This window comes from Eurosta solidaginis, chromosome 1 (genome assembly GCF_040869045.1).
Source record: "Eurosta solidaginis isolate ZX-2024a chromosome 1, ASM4086904v1, whole genome shotgun sequence".
NCBI lineage: Eukaryota > Metazoa > Arthropoda > Insecta > Diptera > Tephritidae > Eurosta > Eurosta solidaginis.
Genome location: NC_090319.1, coordinates 10,628,579 through 10,645,768, shown reverse-complemented (window position 1 = coordinate 10,645,768; position 17,190 = coordinate 10,628,579). Strand labels below are relative to the sequence as shown.

The following is a 17,190-nucleotide window of genomic DNA, read 5'->3' as shown; positions in this document are numbered from 1 at the left end:
ATAAATTAGCGGTATCCAACAGATGATGTTCTGGGTCACCCTGATCCACATTTTGGTCGATATCTGGAAAACGCCTTCACATATACAACTACCACCACTCCCTTTTAAAACCCTCATTAATACCTTTAATTCGATACCCATATCGTACAAACACATTCTAGAGTCACCCCTGGTCCACCTTTATGGCGATATCTCGAAAAGGCGTCCACCTATAGAACTAAGCCCCACGCTCTTTTAAAATACTCATTAACACCTTTCATTTGATACCCATATCGTACAAACATATGTGTTCTAGAGTCACCCCTGGTCCACCTTTATGGCGATATCTCGAAAAGGCGTCAACCTATAGAAATAAGCCCCACGCCGTTTTGAAATACTCATTAACACCTTTCCTTTGATACCCATATTGTACAAACGCATTCTAGAGTCACCCCTGGTCCACCTTTATGGCGATATCTCGAAAAGGTGTCCACCTATAGAACTAAGGCCCACTCCCTTTTGAAATACTCATTAACCCCTTTCATTTGATACTCATATCGTACAAACAAATTCTAGGGTCACCCCTGGTCCACCTTTATGGCGATATCTCGAAACGGTGTCCACCTATGGAACTAAGGAACACTCCCTTTTAACATGCTCATTAACACCTTTCATTTGATACCCATATCGTACAAACAAATTATAGAGTCAACCCTGGTCCACCTTTATGTCGATATCCCTAAATGGCGTCCACCTATAGAACTAAGGCCCACTCCCTTTTAAAATACTCATTAACACCTTTCATTTGATACCCATATCGTACAAACAAATTCTAGGGTCACCCCTGGTCCACCTTTATGGCGATATCTCGAAACGGCGTCCACCTATAGAACTAAGGCCCACTCCCTTTTAAAATACTCATTAACACCTTTCATTTGATACCCATATTGTACAAACGCATTCTAGAGTCACCCCTGGTCCACCTTTATGGCGATATCTCGAAAAGGCGTCCACCTATAGAACTAAGGCCCACTCCCTTTTAAAATACTCATTAACACCTTTCGTTTGATACCCATATTGTACAAACGCATTCTAGAGTCACCCCTGGCCCACCATTATAGCGATATCTCGAAAATGCGTCCACCTATAGAACTAAGCCCCACGCCCTTTTAAAATATCCGCTAACATGTTCATTTGATACCCATATCGTACAAAGAAATTCTAGAGTCACCCCTGGTCCACCTTTATGGCGATATTTTGAAAAGGTGCCCACCTATAGAACTAAGGCCCACTCCCTTTTAAAATACTCATTAACACCTTTCAGTTGATACCCATATCGTACAAACAAATTCTAGAGTCACCCCTGGTCCACCTTTATAGCGATATCTCGAAAAGGCGTCTACCTATAGAACTAAGGCCCACGCCCTTTTAAAATAACCATTAACATCTTCATTTGATACCCATATCGTACAAACAAATTCTAGAGTCACCCTTGGTCCACCTTTATGACGATATTTTGAAAAGGTGCCCACCTATAGAACTAATGCCACTCCCTTATAAAATACTCATTAACACCTTTCATTTGATACCCATATCGTACAAACAAATTCTAGAGTCATCCCTGGTCCACCTTTATGGCGATATTTTGAAAAGGTGCCCACCTATAGAACTAAGGCCCACACCCTTTTAAAATACTCATTAACACCTTTCATTTGATACTCATATCGTACAAAAAATTTCTAGAGGCAGCCCTGGTCCACCTTTATGTCGATATCCCCAAATGGCCCACTCCCTCTTTAAATACTCTTTAATACCTTCCATTTGATACATATGTCATACAAACACATTCCAGGGTTACCCTAGGTTCATTTTCCTACATGGTGATTTTCCTCATTTTGACTCCGTAGCTCTCAACTGAGTATGTAATGTTCGGTTACACCCGAACTTAGCCTTCCTTACTTGTTATAATTTAAGAGGCAACAGTTGGCGGCCGCCAAGTTGTGATTGTAGCGTCCTGGGTTCGATTCCCGGGCTTTTGTAAGGGAGGTCCATCCTCGCAAACACTCCGAGTGTAATTTTGCGATGAAAAACTTCTCATAGAAATCAAACTGATTTCTAAATTTCAACTGAAATAAGATTTGAAAATATCCAGGCAATTGAGTTCCAGGAGAAATATTCTTTACGATCCGGACCCAGGCGCATCTTGCGCAATCAATATAAATGGCAAACCTAATATAAAACAAGTAAGGAAGGCTAAGTTCGGTTGTAACCGAACATAACATACTCAGTTGAGAGCTATGGAGACAAAATAAGGAAAATCAATCTGGGGTAACCCTGGAATGTGGTTGTATAACATGTGTATCAAATGAAAGGTATTAAAGAGTATTTTAAGAGAGAGTAGGCCATAGTTGTATGTATGAACGCCATTTAGGGATATCGCCATAAAGGTGGACCAGGGCTGACTCTAGAATTTGTTTGTACGATATGGGTATCAAATGAAAGGTGTTACTGAGCATTTTAAGAGGGAGTGGGCCTTAGGTCTATCGGTGGACGCCTTTTCGAGATGTCCCCATTAAAGTGGACCAGGGGTGATTTTATAATGTGTTTGTACGATATGGGTATCAAATGAAAGGTGGTAATGAGTATTTTAAAAGGGAATGGGCTTTAGTTCTATAGGTGAACGCCTTTTCGAGAAATCGCCATAAAGGTGGACCAGGGGTGACTCTAGAATATGTTTGTACGATATGAAAGCTGTTAATGAGTATTTTGAAAAGGAGTGATCCTTAGTTCCATAGGTGGACGCAGTTTCGAGATATCGCCATAAAGGTGGACCAGGGGTGTCTCTAGAATGTGTTTGTACGATATGGGAATCAAATGAAAGGTGTTACTGAGCATTTTAAGAGGGAGTGGGCATTAGGTCTATACGTGGACGCCTTTTCGAGATATCGCCATTAGGGTGGGCCAGGGGTGACTCTAGAATGTTTGTACGGTATGGGTATCAAACGAAAGGTGTTACTGAGCATTTTAAGAGGGAGTGGGCATGAGGTCTATAGGTGGACGCCTTTTCGAGATATCGTCATTAGGGTGGGCCAGGGGTGACTCTAGAATGTGTTTGTACGATATGGGTATCAAATGAAAGGTGATAAGGAGTATTTTAAAAGGGAGTAATCCTTAGTTCTATAGGTGGACGCCTTTTCGAGATATCGCCATAAAGGTGGACCAAGGGTGACTCTAGAATGTTTGTACGGTATGGGTATCAAACGAAAGGTGTTACTGAGCATTTTAAGAGGGAGTGGGCATTAGGTCTATAGGTGGACGCCTTTTCGAGATATCCACATTAGGGTGGGCCAGGGTGACTCTAGAATGTGGTTGTACGATATGGGTATCAAATGAAAGGTGGTAATGAGTATTTTAAAAGGGAGTAATCCTTAGTTCTATAGGTGGACGCCTTTTCGAGATATCGCCATAAAGGTGGACCAAGGGTGACTCTAGAATGTTTGTACGGTATGGGTATCAAACGAAAGGTGTTACTGAGCATTTTAAGAGGGAGTGGGCATTAGGTCTATAGGTGGACGCCCTTTCGAGATATCGCCATTAGGGTGGGCCAGGGTGACTCTAGAATGTGTTTGTACGATATGGGTATCAAATGAAAGGTGGTAATGAGTATTTTAAAAGGGAGTAATCCTTAGTTCTATAGGTGGACGCCTTTTCGAGATATCGCCATTAGGGTGGGCCAGGTGTGACTCTAGAATGTTTGTACGATATGGGTATCAAACGAAAGGTGTTACTGAGCATTTTAAGAGGGAGTGGGCATTAGGTCTATAGGTGGACGCCTTTTCGAGATATCGCCATTAGGGTGGGACAGGGGTGACTCTAGAATGTTTGTACGATATGGGTATCAAACGAAAGGTGTTACTGAGCATTTTAAGAGGGAGTGGACATTAGGTCTATAGGTGGACGCCTTTTCGAGATATCGCCATTAGGGTGGGCCAGGGGTGACTCTAGAATGTTTGTACGATATGGGTATCAAACGAAAGGTGTTACTGAGCATTTTAAGAGGGAGTGGACATTAGGTCTATAGGTGGACGCCTTTTCGAGATATCGCCATTAGGGTGGGCCAGGGTGACTCTAGAATGTGTTTGTACGATATGGGTATCAAATGAAAGGTGGTAATGAGTATTTTAAAAGGGAGTAATCCTTAGTTCTATAGGTGGACGCCTTTTCGAAATATCGCCATTAGGGTGGGCCAGGTGTGACTCTAGAATGTTTGTACGATATGGGTATCAAACGAAAGGTGGACGCCTTTTCGAGATATCGCCATTAGGGTGGGCCAGGGGTGACTCTAGAATGTGTTTGTACGATATGGGTATCAAATGAAAGGTGATAAGGAGTATTTTAAAAGGGAGTAATCCTTAGTTCTATAGGTGGACGCCTTTTCGAGATATCGCCATAAAGGTGGACCAAGGGTGACTCTAGAATGTTTGTACGATATGGGTATCAAACGAAAGGTGTTACTGAGCATTTTAAGAGGGAGTGGGCATTAGGTCTATAGGTGGACGCCTTTTCGAGATATCGCCATTAGGGTGGGCCAGGGTGACTCTAGAATGTGTTTGTACGATATGGGTATCAAATGAAAGGTGGTAATGAGTATTTTAAAAGGGAGTAATCCTTAGTTCTATAGGTGGACTCCTTTTCGAGATATCGCCATAAAGGTGGACCAAGGGTGACTCTAGAATGTTTGTACGGTATGGGTATCAAACGAAAGGTGTTACTGAGCATTTTAAGAGGGAGTGGGCATTAGGTCTATAGGTGGACGCCTTTTCGAGATATCGCCATTAGGGTGGGCCAGGGTGACTCTAGAATGTGTTTGTACGATATGGGTATCAAATGAAAGGTGATAATGAGTATTTTAAAAGGGAGTAATCCTTAGTTCTATAGGTGGACGCCTTTTCGAGATATCGCCATTAGGGTGGGACAGGGGTGACTCTAGAATGTTTGTACGATATGGGTATCAAACGAAAGCTGTTACTGAGCATTTTAAGAGGGAGTGGACATTAGGTCTATAGGTGGACGCCTTTTCGAGATATCGCCATTAGGGTGGGCCAGGGGTGACTCTAGAATGTTTGTACGATATGGGTATCAAACGAAAGGTGTTACTGAGCATTTTAAGAGGGAGTGGACATTAGGTCTATAGGTGGACGCCTTTTCGGGATATCGCCATTAGGGTGGGCCAGGGTGACTCTAGAATGTGTTTGTATGATATGGGTATCAAATGAAAGGTGGTAATGAGTATTTTAAAAGAGAGTAATCCTTAGTTCTATAGGTGGACGCCTTTTCGAAATATCGCCATTAGGGTGGGCCAGGTGTGACTCTAGAATGTTTGTACGATATGGGTATCAAACGAAAGGTGTTACTGAGCATTTTAAGAGGGAGTGGGCATTAGGTCTATAGGTGGACGCCTTTTCGAGATATCGCCATTAGGGTGGGCCAGGGGTGACTCTAGAATGTTTGTACGATATGGGTATCAAACGAAAGGTGTTACTGAGCATTTTATGAGGGAGTGGACACTAGGTCTTCAGGTGGACGCCTTTTCGAGATATCGCCATTAGGGTGGGCCAGGGGTGACTCTAGAATGTTTGTACGATATGGGTATCAAACGAAAGGTGTTACTGAGCATTTTAAGAGGGAGTGGGCATTAGGTCTATAGGTGGACGCCTTTTCGAGATATCGCCATTAGGGTGGGACAGGGGTGACTCTGGTATGTGTTTGTACGATATGGATATCAAATTAAAGGTATTAATGAGGGTTTTAAAAGCGAGTGGCCCTTAGATGTATATGTGAAGGCGTTCTCGCGATATCGACCAAAATGTGGACCAGGTGATCCAGAAAATCATCTGTCGGGTACTGCTAATTTATTTATATATGCAATACCACTAACAGTATTCCTGCCAAGATTCCAAGGGCTGCTGATTTCGCCTTGTAGAACTTTTTCATTTTCTTCTACTTAATATGGTAGGTGTCACACCCATTTTACAAAGTTTTTTCCAAAGTTATATTTTGCGTCAATAAACCAATCCAGTCACCATGTTTCATCCCTTTTTTCGTATTTGGTATAGAATTATGGCATTTTTTTCATTTTTCGTAATTTTCGATATCGATAAAGTGGGCGTGGTTATGGTCAGATTTCGCCCATTTTTTATACCAAGAAAAAGTGAGTTCAGGTAAGTACGTGGGCTAAGTTTAGTAAAGATATATCGGATTTTGCTCAAGTTATTGTGTTAACGGCCGAGCGGAAGGACAGACGGTGGACTGTGTATAAAAACTGGGCGTGGCTTCCACCGATTTCGCCCATTTTCACAGAGAACAGTTACCGTCATAGAATCTATGCTCCTACCAAATTTGAGAAGGATTGGTAAATTTTTGTTCGACTTATGGCAATAAAAGTATTCTAGACAAACTAAATGAAAATGGGCGGAGCCACGCCCATTTTGAAATTTTCTTTTATTTTTGTATTTTATTGCATCATATCATTACTGGAGTTGAATTTTGACTTAATTTACTTATATACAATAAAGATATTATATTTTTTGTTAAAATTTGAATTTAAAAAAATTTTTTTTAAAAAGTGGGCGTGTTCTTCATCCAATTTTGCTAATTTTTATTTAGCACATGTAGAGTAATAGTAGTAACGTTCCTGCCAAATTTCAATATGATATCTTCATCGACTGCCAAATTACAGCTTGCAAAACTTTTAAATTACCTTCTTGTAAAAGTGGGCGGTGCCACGCCCATTGTCCAAAATCTTACTAATTTTCTATTCTGCGTCATAACGTCAACCCATTTACCAACTTTCGTCGCTTTATCTGTCTTTTGTAATGAATTATCGCACTTTTTCGGTTTTTCGAAATTTTCGATATCGAAAAAGTGGGCGTGGTTATAGTCCGATATTGTTCATTTTAAATAGCGATCTGAGATGAGTGCTCCGGAACCTACATACCAAATTTCATCAAGATACCTCAAAATTTACTCAAGTTATCGTGTTAACGGACGGACGGACGGACGGACGGACATGGCTCAATCAAATTTTTTTTCGATCCTAATTATTTTGATATATGGAAGTCTATATCTATCTCGATTCCTTTATATATGTACAACCAACCGTTATCCAATCAAACTTAATATACTCTGTGAGCTCTGCTCAACTGAGTATAAACACGCAAGTCATTTCCTGTCAAAAATGTCTCATGCACATACAACTTGTATGAGAGCAACCGAAATTGAATTTGCTGCGTGAAAACCTAACTCGATTTCCAATTTTTGTTCTGCGTGACATTTCGGTGTGACGTTTGCACACATGTTTTACATTGTCGCAACGCATGCTTATTTCGGTTAGGGCAAAAAACTCAGGTTGTTTGCGTGCGCTAAAAAAACGCAGTGCGGCTTTATTACGTTGGCCTGTAAGTCTCTTATTAAATATCAACAGAAATCAGCTGTTATATCAATCAATTAAAACTTAGAGCTTGCGCTTCCATCTAGCGTATGGTAGCAACTGCCGGTAATGCATTGCAAATATTCACAATAGTTCCATAGTTGAAATAGATTTCTTTCTGTGCTCACAATCATTTATTTTTAACAAATTATTTTAATAAAAAATATAGCTAAACAAACGCACTACGACCAAAATTGCCCAAAACTCGCTAATAACCCGAACCTCCAATTTTACAACCAAAACTTTATTTATAGATTTAGGTTCCAAATATGATCGAAGAAGGGACCCGTACATAAAAACAGCAATTAGAAATAATATATATATATATAATTAGGCCAATTAGTTTTGAGGTATCTTACTTTTTATATTATAAGCTTTTATTTACTTTCACTTGGCTGTTGTCTGTAATCAAATCTTGCAAGTTAAATTTGATACACTTCCCGATGTCCGATTGAGTTGAAATTTTGCACACATGTATAACTCCGATGACAATGCAATATTACTTTGCGTAAATTCGATAAATTAATCGATAACAGAGTTATCGGTAAAGATTTGTATTCACAAGGGAATAAAAGCCTAATTTCTCAAGAAAGCAGGTAACTCCGGGTTTGTTTTGTGTATGCAACAAACGTAGAAGGTAGGCTGTTATCGCTAAATGTTGCATACTTTTCTGCGCACTTGATTTTTTTTTACAGATTTTTGGCGATGGAACAGAGCAGAGATCTGCAATAAGTAGTTGTAAACTGAGCGCGAAATAGGCAAAGTCACAATAAAATATGATTTTAAGTTAGTTAACACTCGAATAGAAGAACTTGACTGTTCAAAGTTGACTTCGAAGAAACCTTGTAATTTTGATGCATTAAAAGAAATGGATTGGATGAAAAACGTTACAAATAACTAAGTAAAGATTACATAACTAATTTAAACAGTATTTTACCCTACTAAAAATGAAAAAAAAATCATATTTAAATTAAATTTAAGAAAAAAGCTTTTCTAAGAACAACTTCTATTACTTATTAATAAAACGAACTAAAAAGTTAAAAAAATTAAATTAAAGAAAAAAAACTTCTTAATATATAAAAAACACATGTCACACAATTGAGGCCAATGGACTCCTAAACTACTGAACCGATTTTGAATTTGTTTTGCACCCCGTGTATAGTTTGATTTAACTTGAAATATTGGATGGGTGACTGGGTGACTAGGGTCTCGAGATATAGGCCAAAACGTGGACCCGGGTACCCCTATAGTGTGTTTATAGAATATGGATATCAAATGAAAGCTGTTGATGAGTGCTTTAGTAGAGGGTAATTTTCATACCCCTGGGTGACTCGGTTCTCGAGATATAGGCCAAAACGTGGACCTGGGTACCCCAAGAGTGTGTTTATAGACTATGGATATCAAATGAAAGCTGTTGATGAGTGCTTTAGTAGAGGGTAATTTTCATACCCCTGGGTGACTAGGGTCTCGAGCTATAGGCCAAAAAGTGGACCCGGGTACCCCTAGAATGTGTTTATAGAATATTGATATCAAATGAAAGCTGTTGATGAGTGCTTTAGTAGAGGGTAATTTTCATACCCCTGGGTGACTAGGGTCTCGAGGTATAGGCCAAAACGTGGACCCGGTTATCCCTAGAATGTGTTTATAGAATCTGGATATCAAATGAAAGCTGTTGATGAGTGCTTTAGTAGAGGGTAATTTTCATACCCATGGATGACTAAGGTCTGAGATATAGGCCAAAACGTGGACCCGGATACCCCTAGAATGTGTTTATAGAATATGGATATCAAATTAAAGCTGTGGATGAGTGCTTTAGCAGAGTGTAATTTTCATACCCCTGGGTGACTAGGGTCTCGAGATATAGGCCAAAACGTGGGCCAGTGAATGCCTCAGTGTTTATACAATATGGATATCAAATGAAAGCTGTTGATGAGTGCTTTAGTACAGAGTAATATATTATCCAGAGACGGACTGGGACTGGGATTAGGACTAGGACTGGGACTGACACTCGGAGTGGGACTGGGACTGGGACTGGAATAAAATACATACCACCTTCTGGTACAGGCAATAAGGGATGCAGAAGAATGAGAAGAAATTGAGAGAAGAGAAAAGAGAAAAGGAGAAAGAGATTGAGAAAAAGATAGACTGAGGCGAAGATGAAGATAGATGAAGCGAAAAAGACGGCGGGAGGAGTGAATTAAAGGATTAGGAAAAAGTGAAAAGGGGGGAGGGCAGAGTCAGACGGAAAAAGCTTATTAAAATGTATGCAGATTGGCCAAATTTAGGGCTGGACAACGTCTGCCGGGTCTTCTAGTTGATTAATAAAATTAACTAAAAAGTTAAAAATACATTGACTGTAAAGAAATATAACACTTTATAAGTTCATTGTAACCTTTAACGATAATTAGGCTTCTTCGTCTGCGACAAAAAAATTCCATGTTGTACATAATTATATATTTGTAACATTAAAACTTTACACCTAAATTATTAAATCTTACAGTTTATATCACAGTCCTAATTGTTCTAATAAAAGCGTGTTACATTGTCATAGCAAGGACCTCCTTCCTAAATGTTCTAATTATACCATCAAAATTGAACACGTTTTTTATTAGAACAATTTGGACTGTGATATAAACTGTAAGATTTAATAATTTAAGTGTAAAGTTTTAATGTTAAAAATATATAATTATGTACAATATGGAATTTTTTTGTCGCAGACGAAAAAGCTTAATTATCGTTAAAGGTTACAATGAACTTATAAAGTGTTATATTTCTTTACAGTCAATTTATTTTTTACTTTTTAGTTAATTTTATTAACCAATAATAAAAGCTTATTTTTAAAAAAGTTTTTTTCTTTAATTTTATTTATAGACTAATTACGGTGCATATACGCAATGCTTATTTTAATTAACTCTTTTAGTTATTTATAGCCAAATCAAAATAATTTTGTATCATTGACATTCTTCTTTTTCTTTTTAGTTGTTATAATGTGTGCGGAGCCGGAGAATATTCGTCGTATTATGTTGACCGCTGAGGAATTGAATATGGTTGATAGTGGCGAATATGTGTTTATAAACATTGAAATGTTTTCCCGGTAAGTCAGCATTAGATATGTACATGTAAATTTTTTTGTAAAATCAACAAATCGAGATTGACGTTCTGGAATTAATAAATATTCACTTTAAATTATCGCACTATGGTTAAAGCAGCCGACTTTTTAAACGGTTTAATTTAGCTTGACTTGACAGGGTGGACGGCCGGCACGAATTTTGTAATTGAAATTTAAGTAACTTCCCGATAAGCTACAACCTTAAAACTTGGAATATAGTTCAGAACCCGATGGCAATGCAATAATAAGAAAAAAATCGCCGCAAAGATCGATATATTCACAAAAATCGTATTTGTGGTCCGATTTTGCTCATTTTTGGAACACATAATCCACACAAGAATAGAAAGCGACCTATGAAAAAAATCGCTGCTAGGTGCAAGGATCGAAATATTCACAAAAATCGTATTTGTGGTCCGATTTCGTCCCTATTTGGAACACATAATACTCACAAGAATAGAAAGCGGCCTATGAAAAATCGCCGCTAGGTGGCGCAAGGATCGAGATATTCACAAAAATCGTTATTGTGGTCCGATTTGGTCCATAGTTGGAACACATTATACATACAAGAATAGAAAGCGACCAAGAAAAAATCGCCGCTAGGTGGCGCAAGGATCGAAATATTCACAAAAATCGTATTTGTGGTCCGAGTTGATCCATATTTGGAACACATAATACTTACAAGAATAAAGAGCGACCTATGAAAACAATCGCCGCTAGGTGGCGCAAAGATCGAGGTATTCACAAAAATCGTATTTGTGGACCGATTTGGCTCATATTTGGAACACATAATACATACATGAATAGAAAGTGACCCTCCATTTGATTCATATTTGGAACAAATATTACATCAAAATATTTTGGATTTGGAGGAGGGACAAGCATACGTGGCGCAGTGTCGAGTAAAGTCTTTTGAAGGGTTATGTATTGAGGACTTAGTTGTAACAAATTGTCAGGAAAGATTCCATGTAATAATGAGTCACGAAATGAGCTAAATAGAATGAGAAATAATAGGCAATTAAATAAAGACTAAAAACTTGAAAATAAAATAATAATAAAAATTTTTTAAGTTAAACGTTTTATTGAAAACAATACTTATATGAAGTAATAATAATACTACAAGCAAGTCATCACACTCCTCGTCAATCTAGGGCGTTGATCAGACAATTAAATAAAAGCGTTGGACGCGTCAACTTCTATTGATAGTCATAAAAAAGACCAACTGAACCTTAATAAGGTTATGCTACGCCTCACATTTTTAGAAATTTCACGCGCCCAACGCTTTTATTTAATTGTCTGATCAACACCCTAGATTGAGGAGTGTGATGGCTAGTATAGTTTAGATAAAACTTTTATTTTTGTTTGTAATATAAAATTTATTTTTGTTTATTTTTGAGTTTAGATATTTTCCAACTAATTAGAATTTTCTTTTTTTGAAGTTATTCAAAATTTTAAGTTAACACGAAAACTCAATTAAAATTATTTTAAAAATTAAAGTAAAGAGTACAAAGTAGTTAACACTATATTTACTCCCCCTCCAAGAAAATTTGAAACAAACAAATTATTAATTAATATTAAATGTAACCTTTTTTTGTTTTTTGTTGTTTAATGTATTTGTATTTAAATTAGTGTTAATAAGTATGTTTGCTGGTTTAAGTAAATCAATTGAAATATTTTTAATAGTATTATTGTATTGAATTGTAAATGTTTTATGTTTCTTAGATATAACTTTAAAAGGTCCTTCATAAGGTGATTCTAAATTAGATTTACGAAGAACTTTAACAAAAACATACTCACAATTTTCCAATTGTTTAGGAACGAAAACATTTTCTTTGTTATGATGAAAAACTTTAGAACGAACAAGTGAAAAATATTCTCTTATTTTATGAAGAGCGTCATTAGAAAAATCATGTTCTTTATTACTATTTGAAATAATTAATTCACCAGGTATTCTAAGTGTTTGGCCATAAACAAGTTCAGCAGGTGAACATTTTAAATCTTCTTTAATAGAAGTTCGTAAACCAAGTAGAATGAATGGTAAAATGTCAGACCAATGAACCGAGTCGTTTGATGCTATAATTGCTGCTTTTAAAGTTCGATGAAATCTCTCTATCATGCCATTTGCTTGGGGATGGTAAGGAGATGTATGAATTTTATGAGAACTTAAAAGTTTAGTTAATTCCGTAAAAAATTTTGAGGTGAATTGTGAACCTTGATCTACTGTAATATTCAATGGTATACCAAATCGTGGTATATAATTTTGAATAAAAGTTTTTACTATAGTATTTGTTGAAATATCTTTAAGTGGATAAGCTTCAGGCCAACGTGAAAATCTGTCAATAATTGTTAAAATATAATAATAATCTTAAAATAAATTTAAAAGTTTAAAAGGTTTAAAATTTTAATTTAAATTATAATTGGAAAATTTGTAATATGATATTAAAATAAAAATTATACTTACATAAAATTAAATTAGTAAAAAAATATTCAAATTAATAAATATTTGATTGATGATTGTAGAGATTTTGAGGGAATAAATGGCGTTTTTTGGGCGTGATAACAATTAAATTCATTGTTGTTGCTGTTTATGCAATGGCTTTGTTGTTTTCTTTATGAATCTCATCATTTTCATCGTGATGTCTTATACTTTAAATCCGTTCTTGTGTGTATTTTTCGTAAAATTGTTGTAATAGCTCTTGTTGTAGTGAAGGGGAAAACTTAACTATTGTTTTAAGCGTAGTATATTGTTTTTTAGAGTTCTTTATTAATTAACGATTCGTAGAAAAATTTTATTTTTATTTATGTTGCATGTCTACTAGTAAATTTCTGCTATAAGTACTTTATGTTTTATTTGATTGTCCGCACTTATTTTTTGTTTTTGTTTCGTATATAGAATTTACAGCGACTGTTATATGCAATTTGCACAAAATATTGTTTATTAATTGAAGTATATTTAAGTTTCATTTTTTTTTTAAATCGATGTGCGATTTACAATTATGGTACTATGATTTAACTTTTTAATTTTTTTATTGTTTCTTTAAAAGTTTTAACAATTGGTTAAACTATTTTGTTCATCAAATCTGCTAAAATTTGATTTCCGTTTTCGGGTGTTTCCACACAGTCCATCTACGAATGTCTATGGACTTTCACTTATTTTCACAATAGTAAATGTTTTAAGCACTTTCAAAACGAAATATTTTTAAAGTTAATTATAGCTTCGTATTATAATCACTAAATTCATAATTTTTTGTTGATGGCGAATGTATTTCCAAATTGGATTTTAAGTAAACAAACTGATGGCTGTTCGTTTAGTCTGTTTCGCACAACTATTTAAATCGTTGTAAATATGACGGAGTAGTTACTTTAAAATTGCGAAATTTTTTGTTCAAAAATCATTTCTCACAAGCACGAGGTATTATATATACAAGTACGGACAGATATAGATTTAGATAATAAATGCATTTTAATTAAAAATTAGCGAATGGAAATTTTCGTAATCATTACAGTCATTAATGAAATAAAATAGTTGCGCAGGATCGTTGGTAGGATCGCCAATATAGTTTAGATAAAACTTTTATTTTTGTTTGTAATATAAAATTTATTTTTGTTTATTTTTGAGTTTAGATATTTTCCAACTAATTAGAATTTTCTTTTTTTGAAGTTATTCAAAATTTTAAGTTAACACGAAAACTCAATTAAAATTATTTTAAAAATTAAAGTAAAGAGTACAAAGTAGTTAACACTATAGCTAGTACCTAGGACCTACCTAATTATTTTCTAGCTTTTAGTATTTAAAAAAAAAATTTTAATTATTTTATTTGTAAAGAGAATAAATTTGTTTAGTAATTTCTACAGAAGATAAATTGTCCTGTAAAAATTACCAATTATTCTAATAAGTTTTCTGTTAAAAGAACTGATTTTATTGGTAATTTCAGGCACCAAAATCTTACAATTTTATAAAAATTTATCAGCCGATTTTAAAGAGACCATGGTGTCCCAAAAATATCTGTCATATTAACAGACTTTATTGTTATTAAATTTTCACATTAATCTGTCATTTAAACAGTTCTCATTGGTTTTCTGGTATGACAGTAATAATTGTTAAATTGACTGATCTATGGCTTAAGTCTGATGAAAACTTTTTTTTAGATTTGATTGGGTAAACGGCTAATTGGTTTCGTGGAAGTAGAAAACTTAAGGACGAGCTACACCCTTAAACCTAGCTTCCCACGGTCCGGCAAATTTTTCGCATATGGGACCGCATTAACTCTTAAACATTTGCTCCACGTATCTGCTGACCGTATCCTATCGGTCAATTACGCCGATCATTTTGTTGCTGCTACTGTGCGGCTCTAGTTCGCCAAGTGTACCTTCTGCCCTCCGTCGGTGTTTAGCGAAGTGATTGCTTTTGTAGAAGGTGCTAGGTACATGGTTTTTACTATCTTCATAGTAAAGGTAGTTCTGGTTTTCAACTTTTCCTAGTCTGTAAAAATATACTGTTATCATTTAACAATTGGGACAGCTATAATTTGACCTCTTAATTTAATCGCTACAAGGGTCTGCTTCGAGAGATAGTTCTTTGGTCCACTTTCTTGCAGTATTGTTATCGCCAGCATGGGTTCGATTCCTCTCGCACCTGTGTGACAATAAAGTCCCTACTCGCTTCTGTAAGGTTCCCGCAATAACCAGAACAGCTTCTTCTTGTTGTATAGCCTTTAAACCTGTGGTACGAAATTGTGGTCCTGCGTGATTGTCTCCCATTTTTTCTGCGGGAGCCTTGCTCCTTAATATTTCTATGGGCTGCGTGTTTCTATTTGTTGGTCCCGAAACGACTCACTTTTTCGTAACTATGCCTATCTTTTTTTTTGACCGTGCTCATTCCCCCATCTATTTACTTTTCGAATTATCGACTTTAGCTTAAGCGTCTATTTGGCAGCTATTTTCAGTTAGAAATGACCTTCATTCTAGGTTTCATGCAATGGAAGGGATTTTGAGCTCTTCTTCGTTCTTTTCTCTTTTTGACTAATGGATCATCCTATTAAACCGAAACAAAAAACCAAACGTCCATAACGTTTCTTGTACTATCCTTCTCCTTCGCCTGGACGAACGGTTTTTTTTTTATTACTAGTCTACGCTTTGACTCCAAATGTCTCAATTTCTTTGCAAAGTGTTTTACAGCATGGGAGCTTAATTTCTTTAATGCCAGCGCTGAGAGAGCTTTATTCGTCCTCTTGTATGCTTCCTACTTTTCCACACAGCCGGGCCTGTCACGCACGCGAGAGTTTCTATGCTTTGTTTGCAATGGCAGATCTTATGCAGTTTCCCGATTTCGCCTGTAGAACAGACACTTTAACTTTATCTCCACATGGAAATATTGGAGACGTGACGCTGATAGTGGATCGTCTATTCAACCGCTTGAACCGCCGACTTAATATCGGTAGGACACTTGCTGGTACTTACGTCAGGAAGCTTTAAGCCTATCAAGAGATTTTGGCCACCAAGAGTCTTCCACCTTCTCCTCATAAGCTTTTATCAGACTGAGCTTTAAAAGGGTGCTATCACTTGTAGAGGTAAAGTTTTCCACCAGAGCATCTATTGTAGTTTCGAATTTGCAACTTCGTTTAATACAGTCCCAGTTAGGATTTACGATTATATTTTAGCGGGGCTACTTTATTCACAAAAAGTTGAATATATCGGTAATCTGTGAAGAAGCACACGTTAAGAACCTTCCTCCCCCATATCCGTTCTACCAGTTTCCTAATAAACAGTCACCTATTAGTCATTTCAGTATCAGAGCTCTTCCGAACTCCAATTAGTCCATCTTATTTTGGCCTTGCGTTGACAGCGGCCTCGCTTGTTTTAACCGTTATCTTATTATTGGAATTTTGTTCCTTTTATAAAGCGCCTCACATCCGAGCTGGAAACCTTGGTACGATAAAAACGACACTTACGAAAATAATGAACGAGCACGCAAGGCATATTCAGCTATTTTAACTTTAACACCGAAGCAACCGAATGATGAAAATTACACAAAGGTTTCCAATAAGGTAAGTTTTTCTTAACTCATGCAAATATAAAAGACCTTTGATTTTGGTTACTTATATTAGGCCACCATTTTATTTAATTTTTTTTTTTTTTCATTTAGATCAAAGCCATTGCTGCTGAGAAATACAACTATACATTCCAAGAAAATGAAGACGTCTCTGCCTTTGTAACATCCTTCTTTGATGGTGTGCTACTCTATGCAAAAGCGCTTAACGATAGTATACGTGAAGATCCGACAGTGCTAATGCGTCCAATCAATGGCACCGATATGGTGCGTCGTATGTGGGGACGTAGTTTCAAAGGTATTACCGGTAATGTAACAATTGATTCAAATGGGGATCGCATATCAGCTTATTCACTGCTAGATATGAATCCGTTGACGGGTCGTTTTGAAATTGTTGCTGATTTTATGCATAATCGTTTGGAATTTATACCAGGCAAAGAAATACATTGGGCTGGTGGTCGTAAGCAGCCACCATTAAGTATGCCGATTTGTGGTTATGATGGTTCGCTGTGTCCAGATAGTTGTGAGTTACATGAAGTCCTAAATGTGTCTTAGATATAGTCCTAC

The 17,190-nt window shown here is 36.5% G+C and overlaps 1 protein-coding gene across 6 annotated transcripts in view; it reads left to right on the top strand.

Moving 5' to 3' along the window:
• The window catches only part of LOC137248796 (atrial natriuretic peptide receptor 1), a 115,590-nt gene that overhangs the window by 78,005 nt on the left and 20,395 nt on the right, over positions 1–17,190 (top strand). For 5 of the 6 annotated variants that reach the window (XR_010952188.1, XR_010952191.1, XR_010952190.1 and 2 more), the window contains 3 exons: positions 10,448–10,562; positions 16,477–16,621; positions 16,720–17,146. Coding sequence is in view for 1 of the 6 variants with exons in the window: in XM_067779705.1 (XP_067635806.1) it covers positions 10,448–10,562; positions 16,477–16,621; positions 16,720–17,146 (687 nt within the window). In the remaining 5 variants the exon portion in view is untranslated. The remainder of the gene's footprint in view (positions 1–10,447; positions 10,563–16,476; positions 16,622–16,719; positions 17,147–17,190) is intronic. The other variant, XR_010952192.1, reaches the window with a different exon arrangement.